We start from the raw sequence: 20,475 nt of genomic DNA, 5'->3' as shown, positions 1-20,475 counted from the left end.
GAGAAAAGGGGTTCATGGGAGAGAAGGGTAATTAAGAAGGGGAGCAGAAAGATTTGAGAGTAAGTTGGTATGGTATGAAGGTACGTGATCCGAGTATGTATTTTTATAGGGAAAAATTGTTTGCATGTACTTGGGTCAAAATATTACTGGAAACAAAAGCTGAATAAGGAATATTTGTAGCATTAGAAAATCCATTGTTCATGCTTAATTTTGCTAAAGAGCCATTTCGGGAACCAGAACAAAATAGGGATAACTGGAAAAATTCGAATTTGCATGCAAGAAAATTTTAAAATTCCATTCAGCAGTATAGTCAAATAGAATCAAGAATATAAGAATATGACCAGTAATTTGGTGGCCGAAAGAATCTATATCATTGTGGTAGCTGTAAGCTCGCAACTGGGAAAAATTGACGTATGATTGGCGGTCCAAAGAAATGTAATTTATTATGTAAATACTCGTGTTCTCAGCTTAATCGGGTGAAGACAAATGCGAGCTAGGCAAGCAATGACGAGGAGCAGCTGCCCTTTTCTTCCTTTTTTTTTAGAAAAAAAAATCGAAGTATATATATAAACCCTAATATAGAAGTTGGACCATCCCTATGCATTAAAGATATAAAAAATTTCTCGTTCTGTGCTCACCTCTCCTAAGTTCTGCAAGTTTGTGTATTCTCATGCATCAATGGTCCATTAATCAATTTTCTTCAACTGTGACTCATGCATGGTGGCTATCAAACTAAAGAAATTGTTAAAGTAGGTGAAAGCACAACACACTTATTGAGTCAATATGCATGCAGCCAAGTTCTCAAGTGGTACGTACAAAAAATGATTGGAAATAATAAGTGGTAGTTTTTATCTTTGTGTATATATATTAATGGATTGTTATTTTTGGAAATGTATGCGATATTGTGACTAATATAAATGGTGGGACATGCAGATTTTGGCAAGAAAATGATTGGCAATACGAAAAAATCTTCCTGATCTTGATCACATTGGAGATATAAAGTCGTGGTAAATGTAGGTTTTTCGAATATACGATGCATAATATCTATTTCAAACCATGCAAGATAAAATCTTTAAGGATAAGAAAGTAGTAGGGCATTATATATAAATGCATCTATTAGTCATGTAGAGATCAACATTAAACATGATGTCTAGGGCATTATATATAAATGCATCTATTAGTCATGTAGAGATCAACATTAAACATGATGTCTCATCTATCTTATATATATATATATATACATTAAATATATATATATATATATATTTAATGTATATATATATATATATAATGATTTAAGGTTGCGTTTTGTTTGATGAATTTAATTTGTGGAAATATTTGAAAAGATACTCGTCTTTGGTGTATTTGAAATCCACCGCAATTAATGACTATTGAATGTCATCCGAGTTATATGATTAATTATTCGTGAGTTATAGTACTATGCATTAGATCTTATTAAAAAAAATATAAAATCAAATATAACAAAATATTTGGAAGAGGAGGATATGATCTAGCTAGAAATATAGTAATTGACTAGTAGTAAGATGGATATCGCATGCATGAATTTAGTGGATTAAAATGCAAGTGGTGTGGGAGCATATATGTAGTAGATGAAGAATCCCTCGTTGCAAATATTCTTATCATGGATATGAATTTCACTCTTTTTTTTTTTTTTTTTAAATCCTCGATCGATTAGACCCACACAATTTAATTGGGGCGGTGTGGAAATATTTCGTTGTCCATTTGTCAGCACCCTATGGCCTCACATACATTTTTATCCAATTACTTTGTTCTTTTTAGCTAAGTTTAGAATCTTTACAAGATTGCGTCTACATTAACAATTTAGGCAAGTTCTTCACTGGTTCTTACATTTCACATTTCTTGTGGTTATGCTTAGTTGGGAATAATTCGTCATTTCATTGAATCAGGTCGATCTACATGATTTAACTTCTCGAAACCTCTTTATTAAATTATTACTTAAATACATTATCAAATTTATGGTAACATGATTTAAACCGTAAAAGATAAACTATGACTATTTTTTATGTTGAGTAGATCTTTCATAAGACGGTATCATGGATCTTTATTCGTGAGACGGATTATTCATGTCTATATTTTAAATAAAGATTAATATATATTCTCCATGCACAAATTTTACTCTATACATATGCATGTTCGTTTATACGTCAAAACTAGATGTACAATTGGTAATAACAGTCGGTATTAATCATTATAAGATGTATGGTTGAGGTAGTGTTTGTAACTACTATACTACAAAAATCAGGTATTGTTTGAAAATACTTGAAAAAATGATTATGAAATTTTTTGAAACATTTAATTCCTAACAAAGGGGCAAATTATATTCATCAACATGTAATTTTTATAACTAATTGATTGTAAATCAAAGAAATTAACTCTTTTAAAAATGTTTAAAAATTGAAAATAATTCCACGTAAATTAACCGTAGCAATCTAACAATTTTAAGAAAACAAACCATGAAACATATACGAAAATCAAAAAGACATTTTTTACAATAATACAAATTAATTTGGCCAAACAAAGCAATCATATTAGATTGGTTGGACCAAAATTGTCAATATTCTTTATCCGATTTTTAGCTCCTATCCCCAATCCATCTACTAAACAATTATTCGAGAATTTTCTTTTACTCAATTTTTTCTACTTTTTAATTTCACAAAAACTACCAGGAGATCGTCTCATAAGTCAATTTTGTGAGACAGATCTCCAACAAAATCTGTTTCCTGAAAAATTAATTTTTTTTTAATGTCAAAAATATTGTTTTTCGNCATAGTACTGAAAATTAGTATTGACATATTTCACCCCAGCTAATGCACTCATAGTTCAAATATATATACATAGCATCAATGAGTTCTCACTTCACACAAAATCGTGTTAATTGCGCTTGGAATATCCTATCTATATATTTTCCCCCTCTTTTCTTGAAAAGAAAGTGGAATTCCCCAGTGTATTTTCGAGAAGCATTCATGCATCAAAACTAAAATATAGATTTTAAAACTATGAAAGTCGATGATTAATGGATCATTTGCAACTTCTAAAACTTAGCTAGACAAAAAAGATTATTGAAATACATCTAATCTTGTAGAACATATATAATATTACATGGCACATAATAACTCCAAAACTCAAATTTTTATACATAATTTCTCTTGAGTATCGTCAAAATTTTCATCTACTAACATAATCATTAATTTCATTTCAACTTTTCATAGCTTTAAATTTAAATTTTGAAATACCATTTTAGTGGTTGATTAATTATTCTCCAAATATACTGGTAATAAACCCATACATAAACTAAATATTTTACCGATCCATCTACCAAATACATTGATATCACTCAAAAAAATTGTATTTATAACTGAAATAATTAACAAATGAAAAAATTCACACAGCACCCGCCACTGCACCTTATATTATATCCATGAACTAGAAATTAACTAATCGACAAAAAAAAAAATGAAATCAATTTGCAACAGACGGAGTATATCCCAATTCAAGAGAAGAAGCGGAAGACTTGTATATCTCAAAAAACAGCCTATTCTCGAACTCAGTTCTGGAATTCGCCATCGGAGGACCATTACGAGCTTCGGGGATCACCTTTTTCGAACCAAAGACAGCGTTCTTGATTCTGCGCCACAGTTTCTGCGGCGAGGGAGCTGGAAGACTCAAGCAAACTTCCGGCGATTGTGTGATTCTCACAGAATGCTTGGTGTGGCCGCCGAGTTTCGCGGTTTTCAGATTCCTTCTGTTTGTTGATGCAGATGAGAGGTTGAAACTGTAATTGTGACTGTACCCTCGTCTGCTCCACTGTTTCTTCAAGCTCCCGTCCATGGCTGAATCTATTCAGTACAGGCTTTGTATTGATATATACTTGTGCGTAGGAAAGAGGAAGCTAGGGAGAGAGATTACAGAGATAGATGGCTGTACGATCCAAATCAAATTAAGTTCCACCCATTTATAGGAAACAATGGAATAATAGAGCCGTCCCTAAATAAATAAATAAATTAATTATTAAATTAATAAAATACGACGAACTAATTCTCTTAATATTTATAATAAAAATAACTTAAATAAAAGTTCAATTTCATAAAATTGACTTATGAGATTTCTCACAAGATTGTTTGTGTATATGAATAATGTTTAATTATGATATTATGATCATAATAATTGTAACAATATAATTAATTTTTTTAAAAAATAAAAACCACCAATTTGAAGTTGAATCTTATTAATTTTCTGTATTCTTATAAACTTATATATATGTATATATTTATCATGTTGTTTTAATATATAGTTGGTCTCCTTCCTGTTTTTTTTTTAAAAAAATTTCTTTGGCATTATGAAATGTAAATTAAATACTAATAACTTATATTAAGTATTAATTAGATTAATTTTGTTTACATTTGCTTGAAGCAAATTAATTATTTTCAAGTCAGCAGGTCAAGAAAGCCGGTAGATATATTTATTTGACCACGAAGAAAGGTGTGCTGCAATGCATGAGTAGTAGTATATCAATATGGTAGTGCAATTTCCAGGATACATCATAAAAAAAAGATCCAACTTAAATTTCTTATTATATACACGAATAATCAACTCTCAGCAGCAAACTTATTAAGTAATCAATCAAACCATGCCAATCGTTGAAAAGATGGTAATCATATTTATTATTATAATCTCCACAATGTATTTATATATCAACACATTTCCACATGTGCAAACCTTTACTAGGGACCTTTCTCTTATTTGATATATACTAGTGATATTTGGCATTGTTTTTTTCACAATTTTTTTAATGAATAATTTTATTTATATTTAAATATGATTCATACCATAATTATGAAAAAACAGTGAGAGACTAAACTGAGATTTTGAAGTAATATTTTTTTTAAAAAAATACAAATAAAATGGGAGTTATTCAATAAAATGAACCGAATAAGGATTAAATCAATGACTTTAAATACTCTATTCACACCATACATTAGAAATATGATATTTTATTAACATATAATAAGAGAGAAAATGGCACCAAATATTTTGTCTCAATAGTAGGTTTCTTGTAAGACAGTCTCATGAATCTTTATCTGTGAGATGAGTTAACCCTACCGATATTCACAATAAAAGTAATACTCTTAGCATGAAAAGTAATACTTTTTCATGGATGATCCAAATAAGAGATCCGTCTCACAAAATACGACCCGTGAGACCGTTTCAAACAAATTTTTGTCTGGTCTCAATTATGAGAAAACTTAACAATAATAGTAATATATTAGATATGGAACAAAACTCTTATCATATAATCTTTACATAAACGATTATATAATATTTTATTCAAATATACGACATCAAAGTTTTTTTACAAAAATCTATATGGTTCTTTCTTTCCCACTGGAAAGCCCAAATAAAATTCTGATTATAACGAGCCCAAGTACTATTTGGGCATTCGAATTACTTTCAAACCCAAATAGCTCCCCCCATCTTTAAAATATACACCGCACACACAACTCCGTTATCCTGACCCAACCGAGTGAAATGAACCAGAACCCAATTTACATCAACAAGACGGATTCAACACCACCTCTCTGGAAGTGGAAGACCATTGATCTCAAGCAGAGAAAGCCCGAAAGCAAGCTGTCAACGGTGACTGAATTCTTCAGTGAAAGCGGACGGAAGCTCAACGACGTCGTATTGGGTCCCGGAGTCGGCGCTGGAGTCGGTTGCGGCGTCGGTCTCGGTCTGGGAGTAGTTGGCGGAGCAGGGTTCTGTGGTTCGGGTTGGAACCAACTCAGTCCCGTGTTTGGGATTGGAATGGGATGCGGCGTGGGCGTGGGGCTGGGGTTTGGTCAGGGGTTTGGTGCAGGCTTCAGCTTGGAGTCCCTTAAATCTCATTTATCGAAGGGGAAGAGGAAATCCAAATCAAAGAGACGGGTCTGAAAATTGTCGTGAAGATAGGATTTTGAGTTGTGTGTGAGTGAAGTGATTCTTTTTACCAATGGTGATTGCTTTCACTGTTTAAGAGTTTGATTTTTCAAATAATTGAATTCAGTTGAATTTTTATGTGTTCATTTTATCTCCATCGGAATTAATAATTACGGGTGTTATGTTTTCATTTATATTAAATATTTATAGAAGGAAAAAAACAATGCAAAAAAATCCCCCATCAAAGAATTCGATACTCGAAGTGTATTGAGAGTATTAATAATTATTATATTAAATATAAAATTAAACATTTAATAAAATGAAAAAATGATATATAAATTATCATTATAATTTTACACGTATTATGTTTGTGCATGATTTATAAATATGAATTAAAAGTGAGAAACTTGATTGATTCGGTCAAAAATGAAGGAGATTTTTGTTGAAAAAAGTTTCATTCAAACAGATTCGCTTATGAATTTCGGTATGTTTTACTGCAGTTATTTCTGATAATATGAAGCGAATGTTTAAAGATCTTGTGTTTATGAGATATAAAGTTTAACAACTGATGCTATTAGTTCTTCCGGTCCTCCACCTTTCGCCCGTCGATACAAATCTCCGGTTTTCAGCGGTGGCAGGATCAGCTTAAAAAATGCTTAGGGGGGAATGTTCCTGCTGACATACATACCTTCTAGTCAGGATCAACCACTGATGAAAACTCCTTATCCCATGATTTCTTCGGAACTGATTGATATCTCTCCAGTGTCTTCTGCTATCCGTTGTGGTGATATACGACTAAGATATCATATATCATACAACCCAACATTGAGTTTTCTGATAATGTGACTTTGTTACTTGAGGGCGTTCAAGATCTCAAGTTTGATTAATGGGCTAAAATGAATACTCTCCTCAAGCGCTCGTTCGACATCTTGCCAAATGGTGTGGCTTGTACTTGTAGTAGGAAGATATTATACTTGGAAGTGTGGAAATCTGATTGATATTTTGTACAATTTTGCATTTTTCTTTACATATGTTTACTCTGTTGCCTGTTACTGTTTTCTCGAATGCATGCATACCTGTACCCTGTGTTGTAGTAATGTTTATATAATCCATTTTTTTCAAGTTCCAAAATATTTGTTAAAGACGAACTTTATTATTCCTAAAATTATTAAATTGTAACCAATCCAGAGGAATTCTTCCATTAAAGCTGTGAAATACTAACCCTTGAATTTTGTTGACAACCCTGTTGTGTTTCATAGTTTTTGCTAGCTACCAGACGTCAAAGTCAGATGTTAGTCCAATCTGCGAGAAAAATAGTGTTACTAAGGGAATAAAATCAGAATTTTGTTACAGAACTGGGGATGTAGTTGGCGAGATCTCTTTTCTCCTCCTCACTGCAAAAGATTTCGGTCTGAATGTTCGGCGACCCATGGGATATGATGCTCTTCGAGTCTTTGCTTTTTTTGCAGGTGTCATTTCAAAGATCTGATTCGTGGTTTTGCTTGAAAATGTGATCACAGCATCGGGAACCTTGTGTTCTTCCTCAACTTTTAGCTCCCTTGTTTCTCTTCGTGATAGCTCAGCTGTAATTATATTTTCTTTCTCACTTGCTTTCAGAGCTTCAATCCAAGCATGAGCTGCAGCGACCTTTTTGTCTGCAATCTCCTTGGCTGTGTCTGCATGCCTGATGAGGTACTCATATTCAAATTTGGAAATTGTGATTTTTGAGCTATGCTGAGTAGTTGAAGCTCTATTTCCCATTGTAATCTCAATTTGCGCTCTTAAATTCTCGAGGGCTATCAGCTCTGATGATTTAACGGCTTCAAGTTCTTGCGAGGCCTCTTCTAATTTTCCCTCTGCTAAGTCTATCTCAGTATCAGTTATTAGAACTTCTTGTCTGATTATTGCAGTTTCTTCGCTGACGTAGGACAGATCGTTCTTGGATGCTTCAGATTCAGATTTCAATCGTTCAAGGGTAAGTGATAGATTCGACACCTTGGTTTTGGCCTTGTTTTCTGCAGTAGATTTTGCTTCCAGTTTAGCTTTAGCTCTAAGAAGCTTTAAGTAGATTTTCTGCATTAACATTTCTGTTATTCGGTCTTTCTTCTTTTGTTGCAAAGTCTCTTCCATAGCTTGCTTAAGCTCATTCCGCACGACGTCCATGGAAGCCTTTAACTGAAAGCCACCCTCTCTAATTGCATCCAACTCTTTCTTTGCCGCCTCCAACTCTTTTGTGACAGAATCTAACAAACACGAGAATTTCGAGCTTTCATTTCTTTCTGTTCTTTTCACCATCTCCTTGATTTTTTTCAATCCATTCTCTAACAGATTGATATCTGATAATGTAACAGCCAGCTTGTTCTCCAATTTTCTTGCATTTTCTATTTCTCGAGCCATTTTCTTCATTTTATTCCGAGTCACCTCCCTCCTTTTCAAGAATCGTTCATTCTTTTCTTTTCTTTGAACTTCAATCTCTCCATATTCCTTGATAGCCTCAATTTTAGCCAACTCAACTAACACATGCTCTTCATTAGTTTCCTCAATCTCTCTTCTAATTGTTTTTAAGGAATTCGCATGGATCACCATATTCAAAAGAGAAGAGTCTGTTTCCTGCTCGACCCGTCTCTTTTCTTGCAAAACAAAAGCCATATCCAGCTTAAGATTATTAAGTTCTTGTTTCATAGACTTTAAATCTGCCACCACTTCGGCATACTGAGAATCTCCAGTTATCCGTTCTGCTGCACTTGCTTTTGCGATCTTTGGCTTCTTGCCCTCTCGTTTTTGTGTTTTGGCTCTTGAGATCGGTTCTTGGATTCTTGGACTCGAATTTTTCGCCATTTTCTTCTTAGCAAAAAGCTCTGATTCTGTTTCTGCTTGTCTTTTGTTTCGAGCTAGGAATCTTCTTGTGCTTAGATTTTAGCTAATTGGCTCCAGTCTCGGTTCCCCAATTGATGCTCTCTTGTTTATGTGCGAGGCTTCTAAAACACAGTCACACGCAGGGAGTTCACAGTTAGGAATTAGGATCATAAATAAATAGAAATACAAATTTCGATCAAAATTCTCGGTACCTTGATAGCTGCTATAACAACCAGGCCATTTTCCCTTCCACGAAGCTCGTGAACACCCATCATCGATCTTTTCATGAATGAAATTTTACAATTTCTGTAAATTTAATCAAAGCCCAAAATCTCAAATTATATTTCAAGTGTTATCCACTTGCCAAATATAAAAATGTACAGCTAAAATAAATTTCTTTATGGGAATTAGTGGTCTAAAAAGAAAGATAAAGTAATGGTGGCGATTGGGTGGCATCCCCTGCCACGATAGGAGTTTATCCTCCGTGGACCCCAAGAAAAATGGGAGCACTAGTTCGCAGGAAATGGACCCCTTGATGAGCTAAGCTTTATATTTTTAGAAAATCATTTGTTTTTTTATGTAACGAGATACAGTAAATTGCCGTTTTCTTTTCCAAGTTGTATGAAAAAGAATCTTGACTTCTTAACCAAATTTACTTCTCTCTCCAACAATATTATATGCGACACTTGTAACCCAAGATGACAGACAAAAGATCAACGGAAAAAGGGTTCATATTCCAGAATTTGAAGAGATTGAGAAATTGATAGAATCCAATTGAAGATGAAACGTCAAAAATTACAGAAAATATCTCAATATATATCGCTTGCTTGATTTGGTCTCGATTGTCATTCATCAGCTGTGAGCGATTTCAATGAACCGATATCAGAGTCATTTTATCTCGCTTCCTGGAAGTGAATAGCCCCTGTTTTGATATTGAGGCTTCAAGCTCAGACATCAAGGCCGATGTCCCTTATCCTAAAAAAGCTCCACTGTCATCTCGTAAGGGGAAAGTTTCTAGTATTTTGTAGCCAGGGATAAAAATAACTGGTGATAAAAAAGAGAATTTATGGATGTAGATACCTGAAGGGCGATCAGTTCAAAAAGGTTTTAACGAACCATTTGAAAAAGAATCTGAACGTAGCATGTCGTCTTACCTTTAAGTGAAGCTGCTTGGTAGTACAAAGGAAGAAACTGTTTTGCATGATGATGTGACTTTGTTGAAATGGATGAGCCGGGTAAGGAGCTCCAACAGGTCAAATCAATAATTTATAGTTTTTAGGGAATTTGAGTGAAGGTAATGACTTCAATAGCACCTGCAAACAATGAAAGAAACTCGTGAATGGGCGCCGGAGGGGTATCCGGCGTGGCCACTCCGATGCTTAAGTCAGCAGGTTGAAGATGAACACAAGCAATATTTGGGAGAAAATATGTGTAATGCTTGAGAGTTCAAAGATTTCAGAATCGGTAAATGACATTTATACCTGCTATTTATAGTAGAAGATGAGGTAGGTACCTTGATTCCAGTGCTACCTACTAAGTATGGTAGGTCGGCTGCCCATACCCTATCTTCTGATGACTTTTAGGACACTCCAAACCCAAGTTGTTCTGACAGATTAGACGTCCTGTATCAATCATACTTGAGTATGGTTCAATTCTCGAGGTAGCTCGGGCAATTGATTACCCGGGTACTTATATGAGAGCTCGGGCGATGATTGCGCGGGAGACCGGGCTGTTCGAAGAATTCTTGGGAAACATGTAGTGCTCGGGCTCTTGATAGTGTCCGGGTCGTCAATCGACCCAGATCCTTATGGCAACGACCCGGATCCTTATGGGGGTATCACCACCCATCCCTAAAATAGTCGGGCTAGAGCTTGACTCGCTGTCCCGATCAGTCCAAGATAATGAACAGTGCACCAAATTGAAGTCTTCAAATATCCCACAGATGAGATGAAATGCTGAGACCTTCTGTCCCCTGGCTTCATAATAACTTATTGTTTAACATTCTTGGGCCCTGTCGATACTACCACGATGACACGTGTCATAGCATAAATTCCCGCTTAAAAGACGTTTCGCATTTCGAGAAGTGGATAAGTCTGACGCCTTGATAACCGTACACGTCTTTTCAACTCTTGGCCCATCTTAGTCATTCATGCATTTACAGATCAACGGCTGTGATTAGTCCCTTCCTCCTATACATAACCACTCACCCATTTTTCAATCGCACTAACAAACTGTCATCCAGGAAACACAATGGCTGGTGAAAGTAGTTCGAAAACTCCGAGTATGACCGAAGCCTTAAAAGAATCCGCTCTAGAGATTCGAAAATCTACTATGGAAGATGAAGTGTTTCACGCAATTATTGACTACTGGGAAGAGCTTCAGGGGCTGAAACTTCTTTATGATTCTGGAGAAGCTATCACTCCTAGCCTGGTTGCTAAACTGAGGAGAGTGCGAGAGCACTTGCATATAGCTGAGTGGGTAGACGTCTTTACAGATGGTCGTATCTACCAATTAATGCTTCGGAAAGAAATAAAGATCCTTAAGCGTATTGCTGATTCAGACAGCTTCTTGAAGACTTCCACCGGACCTTTATCTGCTTGGGTGAAAATATGGATAATTGCTGTAGAGGAAGAATACGATGATGTAGTACGCGCTAATGTCTATGGTTGAATAGAATACTAATTGAAGCCTGTCTCTGTCGTTATTTTGCTGTAATCTCTTAAGTTTATCGGTTGATGCATATATACCGCGAGTGGAACAAGGTTAATTGATAAAATCACAATGCTAAACCTTAACATCTCCCGGGCTTTTCTTGAAATGCCCGGGACTCTAGCCTCCCGGGCTCTGAGTACGGTGCTCTGTCGGTTACTCTTCTCGAGTATTCCAAGAGACGTTATTATGACACACGCTTCGCATTCATATCATTCCACGTTCCAAGAATTTGTTAATTCCGATACATTGATACCTGTAGCCCCATCTTTCTTCATAAATAAAAAACGTTTAAGCTAGCACACGGCTGTCCACCTTCTTCAACATTAAATACCACCTGTCTATAAATAAGAAGATGAAAGTGAAATAAGAACAATAATCCAATATGCCGAGTTCGAGTGAGTCTACCGCTTGTAGCAGTACGCATGCCATTGTCACAGATGAGATGCTTCCTTATCTGGAAGACTTGAAGAAAACTATTGAAGAATATATCTCGGTAAAGGTTATGTCTTCATGGTTCAAGATTCAAGATCTCCAGAATTCCTATCAACATGGTTTGGCACTTACTCGTTCCCAGAGGGCAGTAGCGAGAAGATACAAACAACAATTTGATGTCAACCACGTTACAGAGCTAGCAACTGACCAAGTTCTCCTGCATGCAATGCTATGGAAGGAGTGGCATCAGCTAAAGAAGATTTCCTCTGCCGAATCCTTCACTAGTTTAAGAATCCATGAATTGAATAATTGGATAGTTGAGTGGCAGGATTCTGTAGATTCTGAACTAGCTGCTGTAACGTGGCATAGATTATTTCCTCAATAAAATTTTAGTAGATGTAATTCTTCATCTTCCTATTCTTCTGCCAATGAATTCTGTAAGCCGAGTAGTATATAACTAACGCGTCAAACCGAAATGCCAGGAACTAATGTTTCCTAAGCCTATCATAAATTGCCGGGCTCTTCCCACACCTGTGCTTAAAATGAAATGCCGGGTTCTCATACTGCCGGGTTCTCACACAACCCGGGTTTAAAATGAAATGCCGGGTTCTCACATCACCAGGGTAATTGATATGGTGTTATAATGACGTATGCCCTACTGCCAGGCTGTCAGAATCTGTATGTATTCCGAGTGTATAAATGATCATGACGCCTCGATTTATGCCCCCGTCTTTTCAAATGTCCCGCCCAATCATGCCGCTCAATTTTCGAGGTTAATCTGGTCCGTTTGTTCTGTTCTGGATCAGCGGTTCAGGTTCGTTTCCACCGCCTATATATATTAGGCCTCCTGTTTTCGAAAAAAAAAACACTTTCAAATTTAAAACTTCGGCGAAGCCCTTGCGAATTTTCTTCCTGAAGCTCCTCCGCGCGAAATCACCTAGCTTCAACAATCCTCGACCATCTTTCTCCGAATACTCGTAAGTTTCTCCTTCGCAATATGTCTAATTCTACTTCCTCTACCTCTGGGGCTAATGTGCGGGGCTCTCCACCGCACTGCGCTCTGACTCCCATCCTTCTCCCCCTCGCCGTTCTATAACTCAACCTTCTAAAAAACAAAAAACCCTTCTAACCAAACCTTCCTCTTCAAAACCTTCCTCCTCGGGCACTTCTCGAGCCCCAGGAAAGGGCAAAGGTAAGGGAAAAACTCGGGTTTCTGACCGCCCTTCTTCTGAGGCCCCGGGAGCCCCTTGGTTCTCCTCAATGAGCAGCACTTTGCGTTCGGGGGCGGACGAGGATCTCCGCACCCTAGGAGTTATTCCCTCCTCTTTTGCTATTATTATACCCGGCCCCTTTCTGCCCGGTTCAACGCCCGGTTCCTTGATGACATTCCTTCTTCCCAGAAAGGATGGAAAGGAAGATATTTTTTTATACAACTCCCATCCTCTCTCTCCTGTCTAACAGGGTTTCTTCCCTTTCTTCCTCCCCAACCTACCCTTCCTCGAGCTTACAAATTCGAGGAATTTTACACCCGAAGCCAAGACTTGGTGGAGGGTCAAAAATACTCTTCCTCCTCCCTTATTTCCCAGGAGCACTTGATCACTTATGGGTTGAGCGTCCGGGCTGAAGACCCAATAGATCGGGCGATTGACAAGGTGGCTGGCTCGGACCCTCAACCCGGTAACTTTCTAATTCCTGTCTTCTTAGTTTGTTATTCATCCATCTTTTATAATCTCTACTAATCCTCCCTCTTATTGCACAGAATCCTCCAAAATGCAAGAGGCTTTTCTCCAGAAATGGGAAGAGGAAAAGGTTGCCAAGGAGAAGAAATTGGCAGCCCGGAAGGCTGCCCGTGAGAAGAAACAGGTTGAGGCGGAAGCAGCGCGGCGAGCTGAGTTGACCCGGGCGGAAGCCCAGCAAGAAGAGGTGACCCGGGATTTATCCCGGGAAGACTCTGAAGACCACATTCCCCTCACCCGGAGGAAGCGAAAGGCTGTCACAAGCCCGGAGCGGATTCTGGGTGAATCTAACTGGGAAGGAGGGCAGAGCTCGTCGACCACTCCTCCCCAGCGTCAACCTACAGAGGAGCCTCCCCAAGAGCCTCTTCTGACCGATCAACCCACCTGGCCCAACACCTTCCTGGAGGGAGCTTCTTCCACTGGTATTCGGCGCTTAAAGCTTATGCTCACTCCTGAGGAAGATGCCTTTTTGAAGAATTTTGGGCCTGGTGCTCGGTTCCTTGAAAGATCTAACCGATTCCTATCTGTAAGTCTTTTCTTTATTCTTCTTTCCTTCATTTATCCTTTCTTTTACTAACTTGCTTTGTACAGGCTGCCCAAATGATGATCTCGGCCTTTGAGGAAGTGGCGGCGGTGGCTACCAAGAAAGGTCATCAAACCCGGGCTGCTCAAGAAATCCAAGATCAATTGCACGGAGAGCTTGCTCGGGCTAAAAGCCTTCACGAAGAGGAGATCGCCATCCTGAAAGCTTCCTTGGAGTCGGCTCACACGGCATTGGACAAGTCTCGGGAGGACCTCGATGAAGCTACCATTCGGGAGGAGAATCTGCGAGGTGCCTTGGCTGTCTCGGAGTCGAGAAACCATTCTCTATCTGAGCAGATAGAAGTTCAACAATCCCGAGCAGAGAGGGCCGAGAATGCTTTGTCTCTGGCGGAGCATAATAAGGATAAATGGCAAGCTTCCTTCCTTCAATCTCCTGAGTTCAATAAGGCCGTGGTAGATAAGGCTTACCCTCTTTTCAAGACCGGTTTTGACAAGTGCCGGGAACAATTTGAGGGAGCTGGACTCTTACCCCAGGATAAGGAAAATTTTCCTGATTTTGGCCTGGCCATTGCATCCCTTCCCAAGGGTGGAGAGGAGGAGAAGGAGGAAAACCAGGAAGATGAGCCAGGATCCGATCATATTGATATAGACTAGGGTTGTATTCTCTTTTTTCTTTACTTCTGTAATTCCTGTTCTCGGATTTTTATTGAACAGATTCTTTCCTTTAATAGTGTCTCGATTAATCTCTTGATAGCCAAGTAACACCATTGTTTTTTATGCAAACATCAAGAAAATATTTCAAGTGTTGAGAACTAACCGGACCTTTTAGTAAACAATTATGATAAGAAAAGAACATATCTTCGTAACGAATGAATGTCCCTAGCCTGGATCCTACCGAGTTAAGAATAATCAAGGCGTGTGGCCAAGGAACATGTCTCGGGACTTGTGAATGGTCGAGGTGTGGTTTCCCGAGCCAGGGTGTAGTGCCCTGGGCTTTTAGATTCAAGGTGCGGAGCCTTGGGCCGGGGATCATGTCCCGGGACTTGGGAATGGTCGAGGTGTGGTTCCCCGAGCCAGGGTGTAGTGCCCTGGGCTTTTAAGAACCAAGGTGCGGAGCCTTGGGCCGGGGATCATGTCCCGGGACTTGGGAATGGTCGAGGTGTGGTTCCCCGAGCCAGGGTGTAGTGCCCTGGGCTTTTAAGTTAGTTCTTCCCGAGTCTAAGATACAACAAATAATATAATGCTTCTCTTTGAGAAAAATAGATCTTTCACTATATCTTCAACCAATCAATTACATCTGTTAGGAATAGTGCTGCTTTAAATTAAATACATTCCAAGGCCTTTTGAGAGAGCGTCCCTGCGTGTCTTCTAAATAAAAAGATCCTGAGCTAACCCTCCGGGTAATTTTATAAGGTCCTTCCCACCGAGCTTCTAGTTTCCCAACATCCCCGGCAGGATTAACTTTTTTCATGACTAAATCCCCTGTTTGAAAATCTCGAACTCGGACCTTTTTATTGTACGATTTCATGATTCGACCTCGGTATGCTTCCATTCGAATTATTGCTCGGTCTCTTCTTTCTTCTACCAAATCCAATTCCATGGCCCGACTTTGATCATTGCCGCCTGGATAAGATTCTACCCAGGGAGAAGTTTGCCCAATTTCGACATGAAGGACTGCTTCAGAACCATATACCAGGTTGAAAGGAGTTTCTTGAGTAGGTGCTCGGGGAGTAGTTCTGTACGCCCAGAGAACACTGGGTAATTCTTCCACCCAATCTTTTCCCTTGCCTTGTAGCCTGGTCTTCAATGCTTGTATAATAATTCTGTTAATAACTTCTGTCTGACCATTAGCTTGAGGGTAGGCAACAGAAGTAAAAGACTGAGTGATTTTCATTTCACGACACCAGGATGCAATTCCTTTGCCCTGAAATTGTCTCCCGTTATCTGAGATTAGTCTTCTGGGCAATCCGAACCGGCACACAATGCTCGTCCACAAAAATTTCAATACTTCCTGCTCAGTAATTCTAGCCAATGACTCGGCTTCCACCCATATGGAAAAGTAATCCACAGCCACGAGTAAGAACTTCTTTTGAGCCCTGGCAGTTGGGAAAGGACCAACAATATCCAGGTCCCATTGATCAAAGGGGCAAGATGCCCAGATAGGCTTCATGGGAGTGGCCGGATTGTGCTGCAAGTTTGAGTGATGTTGACATTTCTTACAAGCCTGGACCATTTGAGCAGAATTCTGGCTAAGAGTTGGCCACCAGAATCCGGCAAGCATTGTCTTCCGGGCCAAAGCCATCCCTCCGAGATGCTCAGCACAACATCCCTCATGTATTTCTCGGAGGACATAATCCACTTCTCCTTCAGACAAGCATTTTAGTAGAGGTCCCTGGAATGATTTTCTGTATAAGATTTTATTTAAAAGAACGAACCTGGGAGCTTGTCTCTTGATTCTTTGAGCCCGAGTCCTGTCTTCAGGTAATTCATTTGTTGTAATGAATTTAATCAATGGCGTCATCCAGGAGTCCTCGGGTATTGGTAGTATTTCTTCCTCGGTGGACAGGACCAAACGGGAAACATGCAAAATTTCCCGGGTGTTGACTTCTGATAATGAGGCAGCCATTTTTGCTAGAGCGTCTGCCTCTCCATTTTCCTCCCGGGGTATTTGTTCGATACTCCAATCCACAAAGATGGCTGCCTGGGTTTTTATGAGCTGTAAATATTTGAGCATCCTATCATCTTTAGCTTCATAAGCACCCTTTATCTGCTGAGTGATTAATTGTGAATCAGAATATACAATAATACGGGAAGCTCCAATCTCTTTAGCAGCTCGGATTCCTGCAAGGACAGCTTCATACTCGGCTTCATTATTAGTAACCCGGGAATCAATCCTTAAAGCCAACTTAATCTTCTCTCCTGGAGGAGATATTACTACCACACCTATTCCGCACCCTGCAAGGCTAGACGCCCCATCCACAAACACCCTCCATACTTCATCTTCAGCAGGTTGTACCATCTCAGACAAAAAGTCTGATAGGGCTTGCGCTTTAATGGCCACCCGGGGTTTGTATTCGATATCATATTCTCCTAACTCCACTGCCCATTTGATCATTCGCCCTGATACTTCCGAATGAGTCATGATTCTGCCTATAGGACTATTAGTCAAGACAATTATTTGATGTGACAGGAAGTAAGGCCTTAGCTTCCGGGCAGTCATGATCAAGGCCAGAGCAATCTTTTCCACTTCACTGTACCGGAGTTCGGGTCCTCTCAGAGCATGGCTGACATAATAAACAGGCCTTTGATCGGAGCCTTCTTCTTTTATTAGAACTGAGCTGACAGCATACTCTGTGGTGGATAGATAAACAAATAATTTTTCCCCGGGCTCTGGTTTCACTAACACAGGGAGCTCTGCAAGATGGATCTTCAAGTCCTGGAAGGCCTGTTCACATTTATCATCCCATCCGAATTGTCGTGCCTTCCTCAATACCTGAAAGAAAGGATAACTCCTGTGTGCTGATCGGGAAATAAATCGAGAGAGGGAAGCAATCCTCCCGGTCAGCTTTTGTACGTCTTTGACAGATCGAGGAGATGGCATGCACAGCACGGATTTGACTTTCTCCTGATTTACCTCAATTCCCCGATCTGTCACTATGAATCCCAAGAATTTTCCACTCTTTACGCCAAAAATGCACTTGGCCGGGTTAAGCTTGATTCCGTAATGTACGAGAGTGGCAAAGGTTTCTTCTAGATCCTCAATAAAGCTGGCCACCTCCCGAGTCTTCCCCAGGATATCATCTACATAGACTTCCACGTTTCGCCCCAGTTGCTTCTCGAAAACTTTGTTCATCAAACGCTGGTACGTAGCTCCTGCATTCTTTAACCCGAAAGGCATTACAATATAACAAAATGTACCTCCCGAGGTGATGAAGCTAGCTTTATCTTGATCACTCTTGGCCAGGGGGATTTGATGGTACCCCTGGTATGCGTCCATGAAACTCAGTAATTCGAAGCCCGATGTGGAATCCACCAATTGATCAATACGGGGCAGAGGATAATGATCCTTGGGACACGTCTTATTGAGATCGCGAAAATCCACACACATGCGCCACTTCCCTGCTGATTTCGCCACTAATACCCCATTCGAGAGCCAAGTGGGGAATTGAATTTCCCGAATGTGACCGACTTTCAAGAGCTCTGTTACTTGTTCCTCAATAACTTTGTCCTTTTCGGGGCCAAAGTGTCTCTTTTTCTGTTTTATCGGGTGAGATCCCGGGAGGATATTTAGTTGGTGCTCAGATATCAAGGGAGAGATTCCCGTCAATTCCTGCTGGGACCATGCAAAAACGTGAATATTATCATTTAAACAGTTAAGTAGACTGACCCGGGTGGATATGTTAAGATCTCGGGCCACCCGGATCTGCTGTCCTGGTCCAATCTCCACAACTTCCTGCTCCTCTTATGCCACAAAGTGCACTTCCCCCTTCTCAACTGCTCCTCCACATACTTCATCAGTCCGAGCCTTCTTCCCAGCCTTCTTTGCTTTGCTCTGATCTACCCGGACAGCTTCTACATAACATTTCCGGGAGGAAGGTTGGTCTCCCCAGACTTCACCCACTCTACTACCAACCGGGAATTTAATCTTTTGGTGATAGGTAAATGCTACGGCTTTTAATTCATTCATAGCGGGCCTCCCCAAAATTATATTATAATATGAAGGGGAGTCTACCACAGTAAAAGTAGTCATCACCGTCTTCTTGAGATCCCGGGAACCCAGGGTTAATGGAAGGACGATTTCCCCTTCCGGGTAGACCACATGGCCAGCAAAACCAAAGAGGGCAGTTTCCACGGTTTCCAAATGGTAGCCCTGCAAATCCATCTGCACAAAAGCATCTTTAAAAATTACATTCACAGAGCTTCCCGAGTCAACAAAGACTCTCAGAATGTCATAATTGACCACTCGGGCTTGGATAACTAGGGCATCATTGTGAGGTAAGTTCACTCCCTTCAAATCCTCTGGGCCAAAACTGATGACCGCTTCACTCCTTCTCATTCCATCTACCTCCATACATTCCCTCCTACTCCTCGACTTCCTTGCCCGGTTGGAGTCTCCATCAGTGGAGCCTCCTGATATCATTTTTATCAATCCTGTAGCAGGGGGTGACTTCTTTTTCGTCTCAAGATCGGGCTCTCTTCTCCTAACGGGCTCTCCCCTCGGTACATTCCTCATACTTCCTCCCCGAGCGTTGGGCCTTGGCTGTGAAGATGTCCATGGCAATCTCGGCCTCTTATGGGCTTGACTTTGCTCTGGGGCGGAATGGAAGGAATAGTTTCCCCTCAATGTTTTGCAATCTTCGGTGTTGTGATAACACACCTTATGGAGAGTACAAAATCCTCTTTTCTCAGGTCGGGATAATTGATGGTCCGCGGCCAGATCCCTACTGCATTCCTGAACCTCTCTGTCCCGGGTAATCTTAAGAGGCACGTGGTGAGAGAAGTGTCCTGGATTATTCCTTCTCTGCCCTTTCTCCTCGGGCCTAGCTACCCGGTCCCCCCTTTCTTTTCTTACAGTTTCCCTTTTCTGCTTCTAAGCTTCCTCCATGTTGATGTATTTTTCTGCCCGGGATAATAAGTCTTCGAAATCCCCGGGCACTTTTTTGGTCAACGACTTGAAAAATTCACCCTCCCTCAAGCCTTGGGTGAATGACGTAGTTTTTGTTTCAGTAGCGCAAGTAGGTACATCCAAAGCCACTCTATTAAATCTTTTAATATAAGCCCTCAAACTTTCATCCAGGTTCTGTTTGACTTCAAAAAGACTAAAAGCGGTCTTCTTGTATTTCTTGCTGCTACTGAAGTGGTGTAGGAACACCTTCTGGAAGTCTTTAAATGAATTAATACTCTGAGGGGACAGTCCCTCAAACCACCTTTGAGCTGAATCCACCAAAGTGGTGAGGAACACTTTACACTTGATTCGATCTGTGTAACAGTGTAACATGGCCATGTTTTCAAACCTGGCTAGGTGCTCCTCAGGATCCGCATTGCCATCGTAATCTTTTACTTTGGCGGATTTGAAGTTCCCGGGAAGAGGTTCCCGGACAATGATATCGGTAAATGGGCAACCCTTAGCAGTAGCTCGAGAAATGCTACGACTCTCCAACTGCCCTTCCAGAACTTTCATTTTCTGCCTTAACTCCAACAACTCCTCAGCCACGGTAGGTGATTTGGATCCAGCACTAGA

The 20,475-nt window shown here is 39.8% G+C and overlaps 1 protein-coding gene across 1 annotated transcript in view; it reads right to left on the bottom strand.

Moving 5' to 3' along the window:
• Positions 1–7,105: 7,105 nt before the first annotated feature.
• Positions 7,106–20,475, bottom strand: part of LOC140962533 (protein PLASTID MOVEMENT IMPAIRED 2-like) — an 18,374-nt gene continuing 5,004 nt past the window's right edge. The window contains exons 6-7 of the mRNA XM_073421481.1: positions 9,024–9,117; positions 7,106–8,933 (exon numbers count right to left, since the gene is read on the bottom strand). Coding sequence (XP_073277582.1) covers positions 7,303–8,793 — 1,491 coding nt within the window. The 5' untranslated portion in view covers positions 8,794–8,933; positions 9,024–9,117 and the 3' untranslated portion in view covers positions 7,106–7,302. The remainder of the gene's footprint in view (positions 8,934–9,023; positions 9,118–20,475) is intronic.

Source organism: Primulina huaijiensis, chromosome 17 (genome assembly GCF_012295235.1).
Source record: "Primulina huaijiensis isolate GDHJ02 chromosome 17, ASM1229523v2, whole genome shotgun sequence".
Classification (NCBI taxonomy): Eukaryota; Viridiplantae; Streptophyta; class Magnoliopsida; order Lamiales; family Gesneriaceae; genus Primulina; species Primulina huaijiensis.
The sequence above is the reverse complement of the archived record's forward strand: the minus strand, read 5'-3'. Positions and strand labels throughout refer to the sequence as shown.